The sequence below is a fragment of the Trachemys scripta genome, chromosome 3 (assembly GCF_013100865.1).
Source record: "Trachemys scripta elegans isolate TJP31775 chromosome 3, CAS_Tse_1.0, whole genome shotgun sequence".
NCBI lineage: Eukaryota > Metazoa > Chordata > Testudines > Emydidae > Trachemys > Trachemys scripta.
The window spans coordinates 180,004,194-180,028,505 of NC_048300.1; the positions used below are offsets into that span (position 1 = coordinate 180,004,194).

Genomic DNA, 24,312 nt, shown 5'->3' on the forward strand with positions numbered 1-24,312 from the left:
GCATTAGCAAAACATGTCTACCCATTATCCCTTATGGACATCCAGCCTTATATCACTAAACTATCTGAGAAATCTGTCATAGGTGCAGCGATGAAAGTGGGCGGGTACGGGCCAGTACGGCGTACCAATAAGAAGCTAGTACCGGCCTGTACGCAGCTGACATTAAAGCTGCCCCTTTTGCCCCTCCCCCCCCCCCCAGTCGGCTACCAGCAGGGCCGCCGACACGGGGGTGCAAAAGGGGCAACTGCCCCGGGTCGGCGATTTAAAAGGGCTACTGCGGTAGTGTCTGGAGCTCCGGGCCCTTTTAAATCCTCGCTGGGGCCCTGGGCGGCGCAGCCAGGCAGCACGGATGGGCTGGCTGGGGGACGCTGACCCCCAGCCCTGCCCCTTCTGCCCGAAGCCCTGCCCCTTCCAGGGGCCCAGAGCTGGGCCCCTGTACCTGTAAAAATGTAATATTACTTTCAAAACCTCATCCAAAAGAGGAGAAGAAACAGAATAAGCAGAAATGGGGGAAAGACTAGTCAGGTGTGGGCACACGGTCTAAAAAGGCATCAGTTCACACGATCTGGCCACTGCAGCTGTTAGAGCTTTCTCCCCTGCAACTCTTGGCCTTTGGAACACTGCTTTATATCTTAGTACCTAGTCAATTGTCCATCTCATTTCAAATAGCATCTGAAAACAACTCTTTCCGCTTGCCTAAACCTCTTACTTTCTATCTCCATCTGTGTTTATTATTTAACAACTCAGTAATTGTATCCTTTAACTCTTTCAATGAGTTAGGAATTCATTGTGTATGATGGCATTGTATAATGTCAGAACTTTCCATTTTCCTCCCAAGTAAAGAGATTGTTTCCATTGTGGGTAGAGTCACTGAGCCAGGATCTGATCTCAGGTAAAACCAGTATCAATCTGGAATAACTGCATAAAGTCAGTGGAGTTGCACTGGATTTACTCTGGTGTAACAGAAATAAAAATCTGGCCTGTTTCCCCCACTTTGTGTGTGAAGTGTGTTTTGTTAGCAGTAAATGGTGCCTTCTTGCCATTAACTTCAATGTAGCATTACACTGAAAATCCCCATTTATTTATTTTTCATTAAGGGCTATAGCCTCAGTTGCACTGTGTGGCACAAATGATAGCAAAAGTGTGGTTAAAATCATACAGTTGCATCCAAAGTGCCATGTGAAGGGAAAAGCTGGCAATTCGGGTTCCTTCCTATCTTCCAAAGGGAAGAATACAGCAAATTCCTGCACTCTGCAAAGCTGCACAGTTTTGATAAATCTTCCCCTTCTGGGCCACAATGGCACAAATCCTGTCTCCTCTCCTGTGGGTGCAGAGGACTTTTGGGGAGCAGAACCACTTTGCTGTATAAGGCATGGGACAGGGTTTGGGGAAGCCATTCTGGAGATGCATACCCCTCTGCAGTGTATCCCTGAGAGTATTGTGCAAGGGTGGTTCTGGAGAGGGCTGTGGCCAGAGCAGGCCACTCCATTGTTTGGATAGGAGAATTCCTCTCCCATTCCACTCACAGAGTCCCCCAGCTACTTACTCAAGCTGGGTTCTCTGGAGAAGATTTTTGGCCTTTATGTGTGAATGGTAGGTTCTGGCTCTAGATTTCTATTTTTCTGTGGAACAAGAAATATATTTGAAAGGATGAATCACCAGGCTGGTTTCACAGCCTTGTCTTGCTTCCAACTATCCTTCATGCTGACATTAGTAAGAGGAAAGGCAGTGTCGGAAGTAGCCTGAGGAGAAAGGAACAATGCTGAGATTGGTCAGGAGTTGTAGTTATTACCAGGGCACGACAGGGAATTTGTTAAGCAGCTTAGTAAAAAAATAACAAGAAAATTGGTCTGTTATTTCAGATTACGCCCACAGTTCTTCACTTGCCCAGTGTTTTTGCTTCCTGTATTTTTCCATTTTTATATAGAATATGAATGATACGGTATGTGTACTTATATGAACAACAAAGGAATAGATTGTGACTGTCTCATTCATGGTGAGGAGCAGTGGGGATAATCATCTGAAGCTATGTCTATGCTACCACTCTGGCGATTGACGCTCTGGTGATCAATGCACTGGGGCTCAGTTTAGTGGGTCTAGTGAAGACCCGTTAAATCAATGGCAGAGCGCCCTCCGGTTGACCCCGGTATTCCACATGGAATGAGAGGAGTAAGGTAAGTTGACCGGAGAGTGTCTCCCGTCGACTCAGTGCGGTGTCTACACCGCACTAAGTCGACCTAAGATACGTTGACTCCATCCTCAGTGTCTGCTAGAGGTTTGCAATGTGGCACAAAGGCACTGCTCAAGGAGTAAGGTACTACTCAAGAGGAGTAAAGGTATTAAAATTTGCCCCACTGGGATTCCTCATGTAAGAAAGTGCTCACCAACATAGGGTTGCCAATTTTGCTTGGATGCATTCCTGAAGGTTTCATCATGTCAGTCTTTAATTAAAGATTAATCTTTAATTCCTGGAGACTCCAGGACAATACTTAGGGTTGCCAACCCTCCAGGAAAGTCTTGATTTTTGCCCTGGTTGTATTAAGTACATTTTTTTTTTTTTTTTTTAGTTTGCTGACACAGAAGTTTCAAAAATATTTGTTCAAGGCATGTTGCTTAGAAACAAAACATTAGTTTTTTTTTTTTTAGGATGATGTGCCATTCTCCAGAATATGCAACACTTGAACAACAGTGCTTGGATATTGACATACTAAAATGATTTGGAAGCAAATGAATAGATTAAACAAAAATTTTGCTCCACGAAAAGATTCTAATAGTGAGAGCGAGTGACCTTCTGCCTACTTGAAGAACTTAGCGGTTGTGCAGCTGTGCTCTGCTGTTTCTGCCTAATGCATATTAATGGATTTTCAGAGGGGGGAAAAAAACCATGTTTTGTAAACCATGATTATGGTGGCTTAATGTAAAAATGTTTTAATTTTAGAAAATTAAATGTGTGTTGGCAGCTAGTACATTCATTGCTAAAGATGGATTATACCTCTTCCATAATAATAAGAGATGCAAAGAAACCCTCTAAGACTGAACTAAATCTCATGGCTAACTAGAAAAATCTACGAATAATAGGTTTCTTACCAAAATTAATTGGATCTACAGCAACCAGAAGCCTCAGCGCTTGATAGTCATATGACACTGTTGAGCCTTACTGCAGATTGTAATTCAAATGTATTTTGCTAACAAAAGAACTAGAGGTTGAAAAGGAGATGGAAAAAATGAGTTGATATAATTACAGTAGAGGATTATACCTGACGACTGATCAACTAGTTCGGTTCCCTGCATCAAATGGAACAAAGCAGATAATGTACCATGTTTAACTGGACCAACAAATAAATGAAAATACATAAGATTTCAGTCCCAAATTATCACTTCCTTACCTGTTGGTTAAGTTTTACAGAAAGCATCATTTATGAAAGGTTTCTGTTAAACTATTCATTGCAATTAGCAGGAATACAATATACAGAGAGGTTCACATTATATGGCAAGATGCATCAAAGGCTGCTGAAAGGTGTTTGAGGCAGATCAGACAATCTATAGTAGAACAAGCAGGTGAGCAAATACTAGGATTATGTATCACAGAGAAAGACAGGAAAGGAGTGTCTTGTTTCTGTGAATATGATGATGAAAGAGATTATAGATAGATAGATATGTTGGGTCAGTTGTTTGCTCAAATACACTGGTATAAATCCAGAGCAACTCCATGGACTTCAATAATTACATCCACGTAACCTAGAAAATAATTTTTATTGGAAAATGGAGTTGAGCTTTACAGAAGAATGCTATTTCCTGAAGGGATTTTCTCTGCTTTACATATCTGAAATGCATATGAATCAATGGGACTCTGTGAATAAATATATATAATTATAAATAAAAAAAATGAGGATATGGAAATATCAAGAATCCAAATTAATAAGTCAAGTAAAAATGACACAGATGAATGAAAGAAGCCAGACAACATTCATTTTAGGCTCCTTATGAGTATAGCAAAGGAAGTTATACGTATTGGTAGTCATCTTTGAAAACTCTTGGAAAACAAGTAAGCTACTTGGGGACTGAAAAATATAGCACTATTTTTAAACGGCAAAAAAGAAACAAAGGAAATCAGCAGGCCGGTTAAAACACAACAACAAGTACAATAGCCAGTCTGTAAACAATTGGGATGGGAGGGAAAGAGAAAAATGTATTACTACTAGATTAGCCAGTGTAGGGTTTTAAATATATAATGTGTCAAATTAACCCAACATAATTTTTTTTCAGTATAAATTCACAAGCTTTGTGGAAAGGGGGGCATCCAAAGACAATACCGGGCCAGATATTCTGAGGAATATATGACTTTCTGACCAAAAGGCTCAATCTTGCCCTATTAAAGCATTTGGAATATTCACATTATCAACCTACCATAATAGCAGGTGTGTATATTAACATTGCCATATACAGTGGAACCTCAGAGTTACGAACACCAGAGTTACAAACTGACCAGTCAACCACACACCTCATTTGGAACCAGAACGCAATCAGGCAGGAGCATAGATTTAAAAAAAAAAAAAAAAGCGCAAATACCATACAGTAATGTGTTAAATGTAAACTACTAAAAAAAATAAAGGGAAAGATTTAAAAAAAAAAGATTTGGCAAGGCAAGGAAACTGTTTCTGTGCTTGTTTTATTTAAATTAAGATGGTTAAAAGCAGCATTTTTATTCTGCATAATAAAGTTTCAAAGCTGTATTAAATCAATGTTCAGTGGTAAACTTTTGAAAGAACAACCATAACGTTTTGTTCATAGTTACCAACATTTCAGAGTTACCAACAACCTCCATTCCTGAGGTGTTCATAACTCTGAGGTTCCCTGTACAATGTATGGGAGGTGCACTTGAGCCGAAAGCATATGTCTGACTGTGACAAACATTTAGAGCTATTGTCTCTCCCTTACCCATGTCTAAACTGGTGTAACTTCAGTGATTTATGCTGGTTTAAATGAGAGTAGAAGCAAGGTTTTTTGCCTACACAAAATTGATAAATTGATAGTTATTCCACATGAGGACTATAATAATTCACAAAGAACACAAGAGATTGAAAATGGGCTTTTTTGGTATGGTAACGATTTTTACATAGGAAGCAAATGCAGAGTATGTTTTACCAGGTCTGTCTGCTAGATATTGGCAATACCTAAAGAAACTATGAGCCCTGTTGTGCCTTCAGTTACGTCTGTGCAGCACCATAATGTGGTTGTGCAACACAGGACAGAATTCGTCCCTAAATCTTTGGGATATTCCTGGCTAATAATACTTTGTTCTATTGGTTGCACTATTTTACATGGTCATACTTGCAGCACTCATTTCATACCCAGTAAATCCTTTGAAACGGTGTCCCTTTTTCTGGGTGTCCAAAATGCTCTTGTTGCTGAAACCTGTACAGTCCTGGCAACGTGACTTGCCAACAGTTATGACTTGCCCCGGGACAAGCTGGTTTGGATACAATTATTATGGAATGGATATAGGGTGACCAGATAACAAGTGTGAAAAATTGGGATGGGGCTGGGGGTAATAGGTGCCTATATAAGAAAAAGCCACAAATATTGGGACTGTCCCTATAAAATCAGGACATCTGGTCACCCTAGATGGATACATGATGGAATGGGAAGGGCTGTAAACAAAGATTATTAATAGAACTGTGAGAACTTGGGAAGAGGTATTGAGCAGAGATCCAGAGGCTTTAGTGCCATGTCTAGTATCACTCAGTAGACTTGCACAAAGAGATGCACCTGTCACAGTCACTAACCACGCAAAGCTAGGAGGGATGGCTAATACTATGGGTGCCTGGCCAGATAAAGCAGGCTGTGGGGAAATGATGGAAATGGGAAGAGTAACAAGTAGCTCACTTGATGGGAAAGAGACTAAGTTTAAAAATAGGGAATAGTTTGTTTAAAAGCAATATTGCAGGGGGAAAAAAGATTTTCGGGAGGGAGAGGAAGGGTTGGCAGGTGATTTTAAAATTGAACTTTCATATGAAATACAGAGCTGCCACCAAAGGCAGGTGCTACACTGGACTGTAGAAACACAAGTGCTAGGTGTTGGTCCAGGGAAAACATTATTTCTTTCTGTGCACTGGACACAACTAAGCACCGCATGAAATTTTGAGCACCCTGTTAGTAAAATAGTGGAGAAAATATCATATAAAATGAAACCAAAGTACTGCCATTTAGAACATGTGGCCCACAAGGAGAGATTAAGGGAAATTATGTTATACATTTTTGATAAAAGACGACAAAGGGGCCAATATAAAAATTACTGAAAGAACTGACATATTTGTTTATAAATACAGCTCATATCTCAAGTGCTGACAATAATTGGATGTCAACGATCTACTGCGTGTTCACTATATAGCACTTAATGATTATATTTCTCCACTTCCGTTCTTCTTTCCTGTCTGTTTTTATTCCTTTTTAAGGTTTAAATTAATCTCTGGACTTCAAATTAACTTGGGCCCAATAGATGAAAAAGACTTGTCTATGCTTCCATCAGTTCAGGATTGTTTCCCCATAGTATGTTCTTCAATGCTTCACATTAGGGACCTGATTAGGGCCTCGTATTTAGTGTTGTCATTCACACCTGTGCAGAGTGAGGGCACAGGAGGTGTTAAAGGCAATCAGATCAGAATGGTAGCGTTTTAATCCTGTGTTGCACAGATGTAAATGACTACACTAAGCACAGGGGAGTGGAGAATCGGGCCTTATATTTTTCCAGGGGGGTTTCTGTTGCATACAAAGGGAAGTTTTGCTATTGACTTAGATGGGAGCAGGTTGTGAATGAAAGACTATATGAACCCGATCCTGCAAGCTGAGGAGCACCTTCCACACCCATGAAAGTCCATGGAGGTTGAGGGCACTGTTCAGGAGGTGCTCAGCTAACCAGGTTAACTTGAATTCAGTGTGTGTGATGGGGTGAATCGCTGATAGAACTGGGAGTGAGAAAAAGTCAGCCAAACTATCAATCACCCAGAGAGACGGTAAGGACTTCGCTGCAAAGGGTTCTAGGTACAGGAGTCCTTTATAAAACACCCGGCTCTCTCCCAACTAGAGAGTTAGAGTTGAAGAGCTGGTGAGGAAGGGTCATCTCCGCCAGTTGTGAGACATATGGAGTAAAGGTAAATGGACTGACATTTTGTTATGGAAAAGTAGCCCTTGTTGTGTGTTTTTTAAAGAATGTTTGGTACTTTGTTTGCTAAACCTCTCTGAACTGCATCCTGCTGACTTGTTTGGACAGCCTTTCTGCTACAGTTGGTGTGAAGGGTGGGATGGCAGGCTTGTGAAGAACCTGACCGGAGGTTGACAGGTGACTCGAATGTGATACCAGGGATGTTTAAGACACCATATGGAAAGAGCCCTAGATATGATTTTGTGATGAGCTGATGCATAGCTGGAATGGCAGTCTTAACAGTGTAAGGGAAGGTTTCTAAAATCAGCATGACACAGTCCAGGGGCTATTAGTAAAAGTACCAAAAAATATTTTAAATAAAACCCCCCAAAAGAACAACAAAGAATGTCTTTCCATAAGATAGTGTCAGTCCATTTACCCATTCAAAGCACTCCATATGCCTTATTGCAGGCCCAGGTTCCTCCAGGTCAGAGGTTCTCAACCTTTTTCTTTCTGAGGCCCCCCTCAATATACTTTAAAAACTCCACAGCCCACTTGTGCCACAATAACCGGGTTTCTGCATATAAAAGCCAGAACTTCTGTTAGTGAGTAGCAAGCAGGGCAATTTCCTGGGACCCCACGCCACAGGGGCTCCCACGAAGCTACATTGCTCAGGCTTCATCTTCAGCCCTGGGTGGTGGGGCTCAGGGACCTGGGCTTCAGTCCCAGGCGGTGGTGTTTCGGCTTTCTGCCCCAGGGCCCCAGCGAGTCTAATGCTGGCCCTGCTTGGAGGCACCCCTGAAACCTGCTCAAGGCCCCCTATGGGGCCCCAGGCCCCGGGTTGAGAACCATTGCTCCAGGTGACTCTTCCTCATCAACCCTTTAATTCTGACTCTCTAACTTGGAGAGAGCCAGGGGTTTTAATGAGGGCTTCCCTACCCAGAACCCTTTGCAGAGAAGCCCCTCCCCATCTCTCACAGTTTGGATAGCTAACCACTCTTTTCCTCAGTCCTGGTTCTGTAAGGGCTTCACCCCTTCATACAATGGGATTACTTATGTGAGTGAGGATTGCTCAGGTGAGCTGGGCTTGCAAGATCAGGCCCTAAGAGCCTAGGATAGGAAATGGCAACACTGTCCATCCACTGTCTTTATTACTGCAAAAATGCACATTGGCATAAAATGTGATTACTTTCTTACTAATTTTTTTTAAAAAAAAAAATGAGATGGGGGGGGGCGGGAGGGAGAATTATTTGTACTAGTCAATGTGGATATAATAAAAAAAGACCTAAAATTATCAAAGAAAAATGTAGTCCCACTAATATACTGTAGAACAGTGGTTCTCAAATTGGGGTCGCCGCTTGTTCCGGGAAAGTCCCTGGCCGGCCGGGCCAGTTTGTTTACCTGCCGCGTCCGCAGGTTCAGCCAATCGCGGCTCCCACTGGCTGCGGTTCGCCGCTCCAGTCCAATGGGGGCTGCAGGAAGGGTGGCCAGCACATCCCTCAGCTTGTGCTGCTTCCTGCAGCCCCATTGGCCTGGAGCGGCGAACTGAAGCAGGGCCAACTTTAGGCCGATTCCCCAGAATTGGGCCCTGCGGGTAAGAGGGCCCCGCGCCCACGCTTAAGAGGGCCCCGCGCCTTAGGCTCACCCGGCGGTGGTCCACTCCGGCAGTATTTCAGCAGTGGGGTGGGGGTCCGCTCTGGGGTCTTTGGTGACATTTCGGCAGCGGGGGTCCTTCTGTGCCGCGGAAGACGTGGAGCGGACCCCCCACCACCGAAGTGCTGCCGAAGACCCGGACCTTGGAATCGGGCCCCGCAGGTCCTAAAGCCAGCCCTGAACTGCAGCCAATGGGAACCACGATCAACTGAACCTGTGGACGCGGCAGGTAAACAAACTGGCCCGGCCCACCAGGGGCTTTCCCGGAACAAGCAGCGGCCCTAGTTTGGGAACCAATGCGGTAGAACACTTCATATTTCAAGACTGAGGTGTATTACAGGCCCTGATCCTGCAAAGATTTCCACCTGTGATTAACTTCATGCATATGGGAAGTCCCATGTACATCAATGGGACGACTTACAAATGTAATGTTAATCATATGTGGAAGCCTTTGCAGGATTGGGGCCATAAATTGTAAAGAGTCTGTCAATCATTGAACAGGCATCGGTGGAGGGGTTTAAGGTAAGATTAAAGAGAAATCTGTGAATAATATCATATCTATGAATCTGTGAAATGTCTGAATTAAAATGCAATGGAAAGATCACAAGATCCTTTCCAACCCAGCATAATATTGACTAATAACAATGTCAGCCTAAGGAACATTCTCTCATAATTGAATACCCAAGGAACGGTTAGGAACCACTTTATCAAGATTACTAAAAGAAAGGTCACTTTTTAATATGATGGTAACCACTGGTAGGAAGAACCTGTTAGTCCTCTCAAAAAGAAAAGAAAAAGGGTGGAATCCTTGTATTAAATGATTATTAAAGATAAAAAGATTAAGCAAATTCTCATTTATTTTGAAAGCAAACTCAGCAGTCTCTCTGCAGGACTTAAGAGCTTTAATTGAAAGTTCTTAGTTTAATTCTTAGTTTTTCTCGAATTCAGCCTAACACTTATTTAAATATAATTTAGCATCCAAATAATCAGGGGGAACATGGGGCAGGCGTGGCTGAAAGCATCAGTGAGCACAAAACAAGGCTGTCAGTAGCATACTCCAGCTTGGTTGCTAATCAAGTTTTAAAACGATCACAGCAACTTGGCTAATTGTATTAATTTGCTTTTCTTAAGGCAGAATGGGGAAACAGAATAGCAAACTGGCCCCTGAAGTGATGGAGGATCTGGTGAAGAGCACGGAGTTTAACGAACATGAACTCAAACAGTGGTACAAAGGATTTCTAAAGGACTGTCCTAGTGGTAGACTGAACCTTGACGAATTTCAGCAGCTTTATGTAAAGGTACGTTATTTATTAGCTTCCTATTGCACAGCCACAAGAAGGGTATCAGAGTGGTGCCTCAATATGTGTAGAGCAAAAATATTCTTCATGTCTATCATTCAAATTAAAGTCTATACTGACAAGGAGCAGACAGGTATGTACATAGGAATTGCTATAGCAATTGGACTAGTGGTTCAAATAGATCAGTATTCTGTCTCCGAGAGTGACCAATACCAAATGCTTCAGAGGAAGGATATAATTTTCCCAAAGGGGAAGAGTCTTCCTAAACCCCCTCAACTAGGGGTTGTTTTATGCTCTGAAGGATGAGGGGTTATGGCCCCACTCCTGCAAGATGATCCATGTTGGCAGATCCCTATACCTCCATGCAGTGCTACTGGTTTATAAAATGAGTATCCTGTATATGTTGTCATTATCCATCCAAATATCTATTCCTCTTTTGATTCCCAGTCATTTCTTAGTATTCACTGCCACAGGACTTCACTGGGGCTATCGATTAATTATGCACTGTGGGGGGGGGAAAAGTTTCTTTTTGTATGTTATAAATGTGTTGTCTTCCCTTTTCATTAACTTTCCCCTTGTCCTTGGAGTATGAGAGAGGATATGTAGGACATCTGGTTACCTTCTTTTTATTCATCATTAATTTATCACGTACCATGTCTTCTTATTTTCACTATGTATTTATTCTGTAAGGGGAGAAACATTGGAGACAGCATGAGATGTGTATTCATATTACAAAAATAATTACATTTTCATTCAAAATGGAACAACGGCCTGAAGATCAGAGGCTTCAAAGTAATTTTAAGTAGGAAAAATAATGGATAGTGGTGATGAACACTTAGTTAGGTTGAGGAACAATAAAAATGCCAGCAGTCAATTTTACCAGTCCTTTGATGGCCTGGAGCTCCATAATGATCTCTGTAGGCAAGGACTATCTGTATTTATCTGAAATGAAACTGCAGTCCATCTTTCCTGCATTTCCCAAGCTCTGGACCACACCATCCCCACAAATGTTATAAGCGTCCCCCTTCCTGCTGCCAGGGAAGGTTACTGTACAAACACTGCCATCTGCAGTGTATATGAATTAAATTACCATCTGTGCACTTTAATTTCTGTACATTAAAACAGCGTTCCGAAAAGTCCTGTCTTCCAGAAGACTGTGACTCCCTAGTTGTTGTTTTGTGAAAACCCTGCTATTACTGCTTTAGAGCGTTGTGTTTTGTATTGAGTGATTATTGATTGCCTCCGTTTTAGATGATGTTTGGCGTGTGTCTTACATTGACTTGCATCTTATTTCTCATTCATGTTTGTAGGAAAAGTAAATAAGCATTTGCAAAATATGTATGTGTAGCAAAATATATAAGATGTTTAACTGTTGTGGAACCATTGCTTCCTGTTTGATAAATTACAAATAAAAACTGGGGAATGAAGTCTAAATAAGTATTTGTGGAGGGGGGTTGTGTGGGAGGCACAGTTTTATGATATCATCTCCCAGCCATGAGGACTTCTTTTCAAAAGTGTTTCTGAGTCATCCTTCGAGGTCATTGTAGACTTCCACAAGGTGCTTTACCCCAGGGAGAAATAGCCCGGAGATAAAATTTAGTTCCATTGTTACTGAGTGGTAGTGCAAAACATAAATCAGAGTATGAGGGTTCAGTGCTGCTTAAAAGCACGAGAACTTTGACAACACACAGAGAAGGAAAATCTGGCTATGAGCTTTAGCGCCTTTGTTCCACTTGTGTTTGGAAATATAAGCTAAGTAAGATTCCCCAGTGTTTGGCTATTCCTGCTTTTGTTAATAAGTACCCTTAATATTGCTTTAACATAACTCTTATGTGTTTAGCCTAGTTTGTTATAGGCTGAAAATTATATATGTCTACACACAGGGCAAAATCCTCACTCTGCTGAAGTCAGTGGTAAAACTCCCATTGACTTCAATGAAACCATGACTTCAGTTTCTCTCCCCTCATGTATATTCTGTAGAACAGTGGTTTTCAACCAGGGGTACGTGAGCCCTCGGGGGTATGCAGAGGTCCTCCAGGGGGTAAATCAACCAGTGGCGTAGCCAGGTTTTAACAGCAGAGGGAGCAAACACATAAAAAAAGGCGCCATCCGCCACGAAGGAAAAAAAAAAAGAAAAACCCAAGTCTTGCCGCAGAAGAAAGAAGGACCCGCCACCGAATTACCTCCAAGACCCAGAAGCTTTATGCCTTTTAATAATGAAAATAAATATGAAAAAGCCAGCACCGGATCTGGAGCAGCAAAAGTGCAATCCTTTGCCTGAGGAGGTATAGAGGGAGGGAGAGGAGGCTGGGAAGAAAAGTTGCCCGAAGTCCTGAGCAGTAAAGTGTAGCTGGAGCAGCAGGAGGTAGAGCAGCAGCTGTGAAGGGAAGAGACCGTCCGGAATGGAGGGCAAGTCTAGGGCTGGGCGTCAGCACACAAGCTTAAACTCCAGAGATCCAGCACAATGCAATGGGGAGGGAGGGAGTATGTAGAGGGGAAAGGCATTTGAAATAATCATGTTAAAAAAATAACACAGAGGCAACTTTGCTGCCCTAAGGGCTTGAGCAACTTTGTGAAAAGTACTGACGGAACTTGCATCCAAACTTCCCCCTCTCCCCAAACATCCAGGCAAATGTGACACCCGGGAAAGTGACAACGCACGTCAAAGCAGTACATTTCCAGGGAGCAAGACAGAGCTAGACGTTCTTGACCATTGGAGGCTGCATCTACAGATCTGTGCCTGGGGTGCAACGTATAGAGCTGTAGATCTCTGCACCGCTGCAGTGTACTTACAGAGAGTACAATGTAGGCCCAGGCATGAATAACATACTGAGAGATACTCAGAGGTAAATCTTAACTGCTTCAACGAACCATACCCTTACAAACAACAGTGTGGACTTTAGGGACGGAAATCAATGCAGACTATGCAATACCTTATGTCTTAACATAGAAAATGCATCAGCTTTTAATGCTACATTAAAAAAATAACCCTAAGCACATCTATGTTTTAATGCAGAGTGGCCCAGGGGATTAGCAGGAGATGGGGAGCAGCCCCCTCCGCTTCCCTCGCCCCCCCAGCCGTGTCGCTCAGGGGAGGGGGTTTGGGGGAATGGATTCCCCCCCTGCACTCACTTGCAGCGGTGGAAGCGGAGCAGCCCGGCCCCAGCCAACTCTACTCCGCCATCTCCCAGCTGCGGCACTCCGCTTCCTGCCGCCGGTGAGTGCAGGGGAGGGGGGACCTTAACCCAACCTCCCCGCACTTACCAACGGCAGGAAGCGTAGTGATGCAGCTGGGAGCTGGCAGAGTGGAACAGGCTGGGGCCGCATTGCTCCGCTTCCCGCCACTGCTGGTGAGTGCAGGGGGTAGGGGGGGGAGGAGGGACCTTTCCCCAATCCCCCCCGTGACACGACTGGAGCCCGGGCAAGGGAAGTGGAGCAGGCTGGGGCCGCGTTGCTCCGCTTCCCGCAGCAGGCAACCCGGGGGAGGGCGCACAGGGAAACCGCTCCCCTCCCCAGCTCACCTCCACTCCGCCTCCGCCTCCTTGGGCCTGAACGCGAAGCAACCGCTTGCTTCTGTGCCCTCCCGGCTTCCTGCACAAACAGCTGATTCGCGGGAAGCCAGGGGGGAGGGGCGGAGAAGCAGAGTGGGAGGCATGTTCAGGGGAGGAGGCGGAAGTGAGCTGGGGCTGGGGAGCGGGGCGGGGAGCTGCCAATGGGTGCTCCGTACCCACCAAATTTTCCCTGTGGGTGCTCCAGCCCTGGAACACCCAGGGAATCGGCACCTAAGGCACCACTTTTGGAGAATGTGCTCAGGGGGAGCGGCTGCTCCCTGCACCCTCCCAGCTATGCCCCTGAAATCAACTCGTCTAGATATCTTCCTAGTTTTACAACAGGCTACATAAAAAGTGCTAGCAAAGACAGTACAAACTAAAATTTCATACGGACCATGACTTGTTTATACTGCTCTATATACACCTCTACCCCGATATAACGCTGTCCTTGGGAGCCAAGAAATCTTACGGCGTTATAGGTGAAACTGTGTTATATCGAACTTGCTTTGATCTGCCAGAGTGTGCGGCCTCCCCTCTCCCCCCCAGAGCACTGCTTTACTGCGTTATAGCTGAATTCGTGTTATATCGGGTCGCGTTATATCGGGGTAGAGGTGTACTATACACTGAAATGTAAGTACAGTATTTATATTCCAATAGATTTATTTTATAATTATATGGTAAAAATGAGAAAGTACGCAATTTTTCAGTAAGTGTGCTGTGACGCTTTTGTTGTTTTATGTCTGATTTTGTAATCAAGTAGATTTTAAGTGAGGTGAAACTTAGGGGTACATAAGACAAATTAGATTCCAGAAAAGGGTACAGTAGTCTGGAACAGTTGAGAGCCACTGCTTTAGAACCTCAGAGTTACAAACACCAGAGTTACAAACTGACTGGTCAACAATTGTTGTTTTTAGAACCAGCAGTATGCAATCAGGTAGCAGCAGAAACTCCCCCAAAAAGGGAAAAAACAGTACAGTACTGTGTTAAATGTAAACTACTAAAAATATAAAGGGAAAGTTTAAAAAAAAAAAAAGATTTGACAACGTCAGGAAACTGTTTCTGTTCTTGTTTCATTTAAATGAAGATGGTTAAAAGCAGCATTTTTCTTCTGCATAGTAAAGTTTCAAAGCTGTATTAAGTCAATGTTCAGTTGTAAACTTTTGAAAGAACAACGTTTTGCTCAGAGTTATGAACATTTCAGAGTTACAAACAACCTCCATTTCCAAGGTGTTCGTAACTCTGAGGTTCTGCTGCTTTGTTTGAGGTGGCACCAATAGTTCTGTGTTTTTGTTTTTGTGTGTTCCCCCCCCCGCCCCCCCGCATGTTGATTAGGATTAGCTCTGAATTCATTGCAGCTGGGGTACTTTCTATGAACCTGACTATGCAGCACATAAGACGAATAGCACTCATGCAACTAGACCTTCTTGTGTAGAATGTTTGCTTGTTTACAGAACTTGTTAATGGGAGTGTTGTATAAAAGTGATATGTCTGTATACAGGTGTATATGTAGACAGTTTAATAGAACACCTTGTATTGGCATATAAAAATATTTTAATATTGCCTGTAAATTTGTAGATTCAATAAAGTTTTTGTTGTTGTTTTGTTTTTAATGCACTGCAACTGACTTGCAGTGTGTAACTCTTAAGAGATCTGAAGGTGTAGGGCTACTGTTGTGATTTTGACTGAATTGGTGTCATGGCTATCAAAATTAGACCCCAGACTTTGTTCCCACATAGCTGAATGATACTGAATAGTTTTAGCAGCAGTTTTACTGGAGGGTTGTATTTATTTAGTGTTTATAGTATATTCCTCATAAGAAACTAATTTACAAAAATACCTTAAAGTAAAATTTGGGACCGGAGGCAAATCAACCTAAATACATGGGCATTCTGAATTCATATTGTGATTCCATACATCTTATTTTGATTTAAAAGGCCAAATTCATTCTGCTTTAAGTTTTGAGTTCAGCAGGATTACATCAGGAATAAATGTGCCCCATACTGTGCAAGTGTACATAATGGGCATTAATGATAACATGAGCTATGTGTGTGTACTAAGTGGAAAATAGGCTCCTATGATGTCATACTTCTTGGAATCGGGTCACTGAACATTGCAAGCATGTCCTCTGGGTTAACAGTGAAAGCAAATACCAATAGTCCTACAAATGGAAAGGAAATATTCAGAGCCATTATGGTATAATGCACCTTAGGTTAGTGTTAAATAATAAATTGGGTGTAAAGTTTTATGGGTTTCTAATGTATTTTATTAAACCAGATTACTGAGTTTAAATTTAAATTGTTCTGAAAAATATAATATGATTTGATTAATTAGTCAAATAATTTTTCATGTTTTGGGCTATCCCTCATGTTTCCTGACTGAGATCCAACTGAATTCTACTCTGTCATTTTAAGAGTGTATGGGGGAACAAATAGGCTCTATTCTCAAATATTTACTGAAGATTAGGTAGGTGGATCTCCATTCCAGCCCCTCACCCCAGCCCAAATTTCAGGATATGCCAAAATGTATTGTAGGAAGTACATAGCTCCTCAAAATCTTAATAAACAGTACTTGTCCACCCACTAGCATATTTATAGGGTCTCGGGAGTAAGACATTCAAATATATACACAGGGATTGTTGTCGTTTGGACAAAACGGGGAAAAACAAAACAAAAAAAACGTGTTGGGAGAAGTTTCCCATCTTGAAGGCTGGATAACTTGCATAGTGAGGAAGGATGGTTTTTTGTGGGGTGAAGGCACTGGACAGGGGCTCTAGAGATCTAGGGTCAATTCCTCGCTCTGCCCTAGACAAGTCCCTGTGTAAACTTGTAAACCATTTAATATCTCAGTGCCTCAGTTCCTCATCTGTAAACTGTGAATAAAAATACTTCCTTTCTTCTACTCTTTATCTTTGTTTTATGTTTAGACTGTAAGTTCGTTAGAGCAAAGACTGTCTCTTATTATATGTTTGCACAATGTCTAGCACAATGGGAGATGAGCTCAGTTGGGGAATCTAGGCACTACTATAAAAATAATAATATTCATCAACAAAGACAACCATTTCAACTCTACAATAATGTTTAAGTATTGATGGCTTTATCTAATAAAGTAGGAATGATGTCTTAATTCTTCTCTAATAAGAAAGATATTTAACTGGTTTGGATAAAACATGAACCTCCGTAAACCTTTGTCCATGTTTAAAACTGAGCCTAACCTGAACCTTTTTTTAATGTTTGGATGTGGGCTCCCCCACCCTCCCCCATTACTACCTGCAGCTGTATAACCAGAAGTAACAAAATAAAATACGGAAAGTTGTTCTTTCATAATGACTGGAAATAAAAATGTCAGAAATTGTGTGAAAGAATCTGTTCTCATGAGGTTTCCAGCCCAGTTTTTCCTGTCTATAGGGTTTGGATTATTCACTTGAGTTTTGAGTGCCTGCGTCAAAGGCCACTGAAGTCAATCAACGTATTTTCATTAATTTCACTGGGCACTGGGTAAGCATCCAATCTATGGGCACTTATTTGAACTCTGAACCTTGTGAGAGTCTTGCATCACTGGTGCCCATCCTAGTGCCCATAGATGTCACCATCTTATTCTGCCTTTAAACCTGCTGCCTCCTCACCCTGTTACTCATGCCACTGTATGCAAGACAGCAGAACAAGGGACATCGTTCTCATCACAACAAAATTAGGAGGATCCTTGTCCAACCCTGCTAAAGAGAATTACTGCACTGTAGCACTTTACTGGACATTCTCACTTGTTCCACTCCACTGCAATATTAAAGGGAACTAGATGAGTATACCAATGCGGGACAATGAACCAGTTCTCTCTTAGTATACTAGAGGGGGGTGGAGCAAGGGTAGATGGGCATGCTATTTATTTCAGGGAAGTCTGTCTGTGTGTGCCTTACAGGATGTAAACATTCAGGAACAATTCAGCTATATGTAAAGATCACTCCTGGAATTCTGAGAAGTTTCCTAGACCATAGAGCAGTTCATTTAGTAGGATATCCTGTATGCTTTTTACCAGCAGCATGTACACACCTAACATGATGTTGTCATACATCATATCTATGTATCTATAAATATGACTTAAGGATCCATGAGGAAGATAATAGTAATTATTTTATAATGAGCTTTTTAAATAGAAATTGGATAAGAAGCCATTATTAATAATGATAATTTATTATTTATTCTCAGGGGTGGAGCAAAGGTCCCCAATCAGGGCTAACGTACACAAACAAGTAAAACAAAGCCAGTCCTTGCCCCCAGAGATTTCACAATCTATATGACTAGATGCAACAGAGAGATAAAAATACAAATGGGGACCTGTTGGGGAGAAGGCACAGTAGCACTATCAATGTGGGGAGGGATAGCTCAGTGGTTTGTGCATTGGCCTCCTAAACCCAGGGTTGTGAGCCCAATCCTTGAGGGGGGCCAGTTAGGGATCTAGGGCAGAAATCTGTCTGGGGATTGGTCCTGCTTTGAGAAGGGTGTTAGACTAGATGACCTCCTGAGGTCCCTTCCAACCTTGAGATTCTATGCTGTTTGGCTGCTTTGAGGAAACATCAAATAGACAGAAAACATGTTAAATGTATTCCCTCAGTGCTAACTCAAAATCTAAACATTTGATAAAAAATACAATGAAATCATTTGTGACAAATACCTGATAAAGACACAAACTTCTGCAAAAGTAAATTTATCCTGTTTAAAGGTAACTGTATAGAATGCACTTAACCGAAGAAACTGTAAAGCACAAATAAAAAGCGAGCAGATTGGGACATAGAGTAGTGTTTTTCAGCATGAAATACATATTTGGTGCCCTAATATTGTATTAAATAGGTTTCTGAGAAACCGTGAAAAGACAACATTACTTTTAGTACAACGCTAGTTAACATAAAGAATGTATTCTTGGCAATGGCAAGATTCTTACTGTCTTTCTGCAATTTCCCATAACACTGCTGTTTTCGCTATCAATATATCTCCTCTTTCTCCTCGCTAGCAACATGAATAGGAGGGTGTTATGCCAAACATCTATGCATATTAGACAACCACAATAGAAATGTCTTGCATTTCTTAAGTAGAAGCCAGGAACTCTATGTACCTGCTCACATGAATTCTAAAAGGGGCAGGCTGTTCTTCCCATGGAAACACCCACGAAAGGACCATCCTTTAAAATTAGTCCAGCACCTAATATCTCCCTCCCCCAGGAGGCAGCATTAACTGTGAAGCCGATTCTTTGTGTGATTGGGGAGGGGGATGATACATGTAACGTATTCCCATATTTCTCTCTATATATAGATCTTGGACTCAGAAACACTTTAGGAAACCTCTCTTCAGACCAGTCTCTAACAGTCAGATTTTCAAAGCTCAGCATGCACAGTTTAAAAAAAATAACAACTCTTGTTTAGACTTCAAAATAAGTATCAAACGAGATCAGCACATTGGATGCCAGGCTGTTCTGAAATTGAAATCCTGACCTCATTGAAACCAATGGAAGTTTTCCATCCTGGCTCTTATTTAGGGGTTTAATTTTAAGATAAGCTTTTTTGAAATTCTGGCCACAGTTGTGGGAACTGAGCACTTAAAAATCTGGTTGTGAGCTCTTTTGAAAGTCTGGCCCTAACAGCTGAATTCAGATTCTCTCATAAAGTATAAAGAAAGTTTCTTTGGTAACCATAGAATTTAAAGGCTAACATATCTTTGTGTTTATCTTTTTTGTGTGAAAAGCACGAAGATACGATAGTGATGGGCAACCTTAAAAAAACCCTGGTTAGATAGTAGAAAGGTAATCCAACCCAGAGCATTTAAAAAGCTGACACACATCCATGCATATATTACATTCCAAAAGATCTTAATGAGGGAAAGCCACACTAGGAAAATTCTCCAGATACTTCAAAAATATGTAAATTCATTCCCATTTTCCATCTCTCTAAAGATTTATTTTTTTGAAAAGCATGTTTGCTAATTACAAAAACTATTGTGCATCATTTATAAAGGGCTTTGTTCCATTACAGCTAACCTTTACTACCTCTTGGGTCCCTCATTTGGAATGTCCAAATTATTTCCATGGCAAAACCCTGTGAATTCATAAGTACAGGTTATGACTTCCCTGGAGGATAAAACAGAAGGAAAGGAGCGGTGCAGCGGTAAGGGAGAAAGCCATCATTAAAACATAATATCAGGGAATGCAGAAAAACACTGGCAAAGTAAGAGCCCAATCCTGCTGCCACAATCAGGCCATGGATTTCTTTGTGTAGTTATTGTTTTATTATTTGTTTAAAGCGGTGCTAAAAGCTCCCAAATAGAGATAAAGGCCCCATTGTGCTATGACAGTGGTTCACAACCTTCTTCCAACCATGACCTCATTTTACAACAGAAAAAAAGTTTTAGGATCCCCCTTTCTTACTTTTCAGGACCCGCCCCCCCCTCACCCTACCCTGCCTCCATCTAGCCATAAAGAAACCTGTTCTTAGGAGTCGCAAATGCCATGTTGAGAACCCATGTGCTAGATACTGAACATACTCCAGTAAGAGACAAACCATTCCCGAAAGAGCTAACACTCTAAATAACCAAGACAGACCAAGGGTGGGAGAAAAGAAGTATGATAGTCTCTAATTTACGTATGGGGAACTAAGACATGCAGAGATTAAATGACTTGCCCAAGATCACACTGGAAGTTTGTGACTGAGCAGGGAACTGAAATCAGATCTCCCAAGTTCCAGTCCAGTGCTCCAAATGCAAGAGCATCCCTCCTTGTTTGTTTGTTTGTTTGTAGCATAAATGTTTTCTTTTGCTCTGGAATGATTCAGTGAGCACTCTCTTTAAATTGCAAGAGCACAAGGTCTACAGGGATTCATTATAGCAAAGATGACTAGATTGTAGCCAAATGTGTACTGTGGATAGATCTATTATTATATATAAAGGGTGGCCTCTTCTTAATTAAGGTTGTGACCATCTTCTGGTATTTTAGGTCTCCTGTAAGTTTGATTTAGTCATAGCTTTAAACACTAGGAAGATGGTGAACTGCTGTCTTTTAGTAAGTTTAATGTGCCACATTTTTTACAATCGGCCTTTCTACTTGTTTAAATTATTTAAAACCGTTCAGCACTACAAGGTTCATGAAGGAGTCTCTGAAACTAAGGGAAGTATAAGACATTTTATTTTGATACTGGAGTAAACTTGTATTGTGAGAGACAAGGAATTTTGTTTCAAAATATAGGAATGTTTTTCTGTGGTGCCATGTGTCTATTTTCAATATCTGTTTTGTAGACACAACTCAGGCTGAACAAACAGTCTTCATGTTACGGAAGGTGCACATGGGAACTCTGAGTTCTATACTGAGCCCTGACGTAAACAGTACAATTCCACGGATCCCAGGGCTGAATTGGCCCCAAATATTGTATTGGACTCAGTAACATGTTAAGAAACCAAATGTCCATAGTGATCCCCGCCTTCATGGTCTCCAGGAGAGACTGTCACAACTCACTATACCTATGTCTGAGCTATCCAACATTAAAAAAATTCAGTTAGTCCAGAATACAGCAGCCTGCCTGTTCACCAACACTAAGCACCAGGGATACATCATCCTGGTGCTCTGCTCACTATGCTGGCTTTCAGTAGAATACTGGATCAGATTCAAGATCTCAGATCTTCAAGACCCTCCATGGAACTGGTCTGAAATACCTCCGAGAGTGCCTTTCTCTTTGTAGTGATGGCCTCCCCTGAGAGCTATATTTCTTAAAGACAATGAAACTTCAAGCCCAAGCGTAATAGCAGTAAGAGCTGGAGGCGGGGCTTTCTCAGCAGTGTGTTCTAGGTTTTGGAATTCGCTTACTAGAGAATATTATAATAACCACAAATCTCACCACTTTCAGTGTGAATTCCAAAACACAGCTTCGAGTTAGCTTTCCCCCAGAATAAAACCTGCAACAAATGTGGGGAGGATGGGAGAGCGAGAAGAGCATTTCAGAGAGTGAGGGGGGAGAATAAACAGGAGATATGCAGTGGCTTTGTTCTTTTTTGTGCTGGGCATTCTTGTGGGTCGGTAGGTTAATAATGAATAGTTGTGCCTCTTTAGGAAGTTCTTTGGCATAGTACAACCGTCGGGTGCTGGATTAGGCATCAGTTTAGATGCCTTTTATTATTATGTAGGCTGTAGTTGAGATTCAGATCAGGTTTCTACTAACCATAGCTTGAACAGTCCCAGTACCTTGGGATATCAACCTTATTTTTACTGAACGAGAGTAAATTCCCCTCTTTTCATGTTTAATTAAGCTCACATGAATTTCCTGTTTTCACCAACAACCCTATTAATTGCAGAGTTGAGATGACTGACTTAGCATGAGCGTTTGCTCTCTTAATTGTATATTCAAGCACAACAAAACAACACTAAAGAAAACATGGAGGTTGGAAGATAAATGGACAAAAGCAAGAAAATTCAGTGTAGAGAAATATATACTGATATTTCAAAGGACTAGTGAAAAATGCTAGATCCCACTTTGTCTTCAGGAGTGGTTTGTATGGAATCCATACTGCCCAAGGATTTTCCAGGCCTGTTGGTTGCAGAGATAGCACTCCCGCCAGAAGCGAATGTACAGCCTTTCATAAAACCTCGCTCTCATCCAGAGAAACAGAAGCAGAGGTAACCCAGCATCTCCTTCTTTATCACGGAGAGGAGTTAACAACAAAATCTAGTTGGGATTATTTAAAAACTAACACTGTTAAATGACAGGTTTCAGAGTAGCAGCCGTGTTAGTCTGTATCCGCAAAAAGAACAGGAGTACTTGTGGCACTTTAGAGACTAACAAATTTATTTGAGCATAAGCTTTCGTAGGCTAGAGCCCACTTCTTCGGATGCTGTAGCCCACAAAAGCTTATGCTCAAATAAATTTGTTAGTCTCTAAGGTGCCACAAGTACTCCTGTTCTTTTTACTGTTAAATAAGACAGTCAACAAAATAGAGTCAGAGGTTGTTCTGAAATCCTGTGTGGGTCTTGCCATCAATTTTCTACAAAGTCCAGTCACCTATTAGTAGACTTGGAAAGACTAGATTTTTATCAGTAGATATCGGTAAACATTGATTTCACTCTGCAGAAAACCCAATGAAAAAATATTTTGATCAAAAATAAGAGACCTTTACAATTAGGCAAGGTAAGAAAAATACTGTTTGAGAACTTCTTAGAGTTTGATTTAAGGATATTTATTTTGTATGTAATGTTGGTGAAACGGTTATAAAGCTTAAACTTTTTGAATCTCAGCATTTACTGTCAATAAATAACTATTGTTGGACCCCCCCCCCCATTGTCTGATCCCCTCTTAATTTCCTACAACTGTGAAAATTTAAATTTGATAAAAATTGAAAAAAAAAATGCTTAAAATAACCATTTATATGACCCATCAAAATTATAAGCAAAATAAAAATCAAATTCTACCAAGCCTACCCATAAGGTATTTCAGGCTGTGCTTATCTCCCTCACGCTGGATTCTTTTCTACCATATGCAAAATGCACCATATATATAACTTTTAATCTGAGGTGCTAAAGGGCTAGGGAGAGTGTCTCCCAGACCTACTGTTCATCATTAAGAAGGTGCAGCAATGTCTTTCTACTCCCTTCCCCTCACAGCTCATTCTGAATGAGTTTCGCCCACCTGTTCCTTAAAGAAGTGTTACTGTCAATCTGACTAAGTTCTAAAGAGATTGGGACCCCTTCCTTCATGTATGTCATTTCCCCCTCTTATTTCCCAGTTTGCTATCCTTTGCAGCAGTTGTGGTACCTCACCTCATAGCATGGTACTTCACCTCCAGTGTTTCCAGAGCAGTCAATATGTCAAGTGATGCTATAGAGAAATAACTGCTTTCTACCTTTGGAGACTCACCAGATACCTTTTGCAGTGTCTACTCCCTTGATGTGTGTGGCATAAGGTTAATGATATGTTGAATACCATAGATTTGGGACAGAAATCTCAGCACAATTTAAAGCCATGTTAATATCTGTTATAAAGCATCCTAGCAGTGGGGTGAGAATCTAGCCGGTGGAGCTTCATGTCAATGGAACTATGGCAATTTACATCAGCTGAAGATCTGACCCAGTATGTCAGTATCTAGAATAAGGAACTTGTCAGATTCCCAGCTCTGCCACTAACTCACTGTGTGGTCTATCTGTGTTCTTATAGCATGCCCAGCATCTTAATATGCTTTACACCTTGAATGGTCCCTTAGAATATGTGTTAACTACTTTTGCTAAACAATGTGTTCCCCCTTGTATTTAGCTTTGACACTCTGAGTACCTTTCCTGGGCCTGAAAAAGAGCTCTGTGGAGCTTGAAAGCTTGTCTCTTTCACCAACAGAAATTGCTCCAATAAAAAATATTATTTCATCTACCTTGTCTCACCTAAACCCAGTCACTTAACTTCTCTGGGACTATGTTTAACAAGAGATGATTTGGGATCTAGCTATGAAAAAGTTTCCAATGTTTGGGAGTATTTGGATACAAGTTTCTGGGTTGGTACCAACACTAACTTCTGTAAAAGGCATGACATGCTCCCCAGAAAACACTAGGAAGGAGCAGTCACTGAGTTTGCTTGAGTCCTGGGGACTCCTGTTCTGTTCAGGGTGCACAGGGAATGGAGGTTCTCTGCACCCGCTCCTACTCACTCATATGAGGGCCA

The 24,312-nt window shown here is 41.7% G+C and overlaps 1 protein-coding gene across 3 annotated transcripts in view; it reads left to right on the forward strand.

The window, feature by feature from the left end:
• VSNL1 (visinin like 1) overlaps window positions 1-24,312 on the forward strand; it is a 144,470-nt gene that overhangs the window by 60,320 nt on the left and 59,838 nt on the right. Inside the window, exons 1-2 of one of the 3 annotated variants that reach the window (XM_034766548.1) lie at window positions 4,290-4,418; window positions 9,926-10,092. In XM_034766548.1, the coding sequence (XP_034622439.1) occupies window positions 9,931-10,092 (162 nt within the window). In that variant the 5' untranslated portion in view covers window positions 4,290-4,418; window positions 9,926-9,930. Of the gene's footprint in view, window positions 1-4,289; window positions 4,419-9,925; window positions 10,093-24,312 lie in introns of those variants that run through there. The other 2 variants (XM_034766547.1, XM_034766546.1) reach the window with 2 other exon arrangements.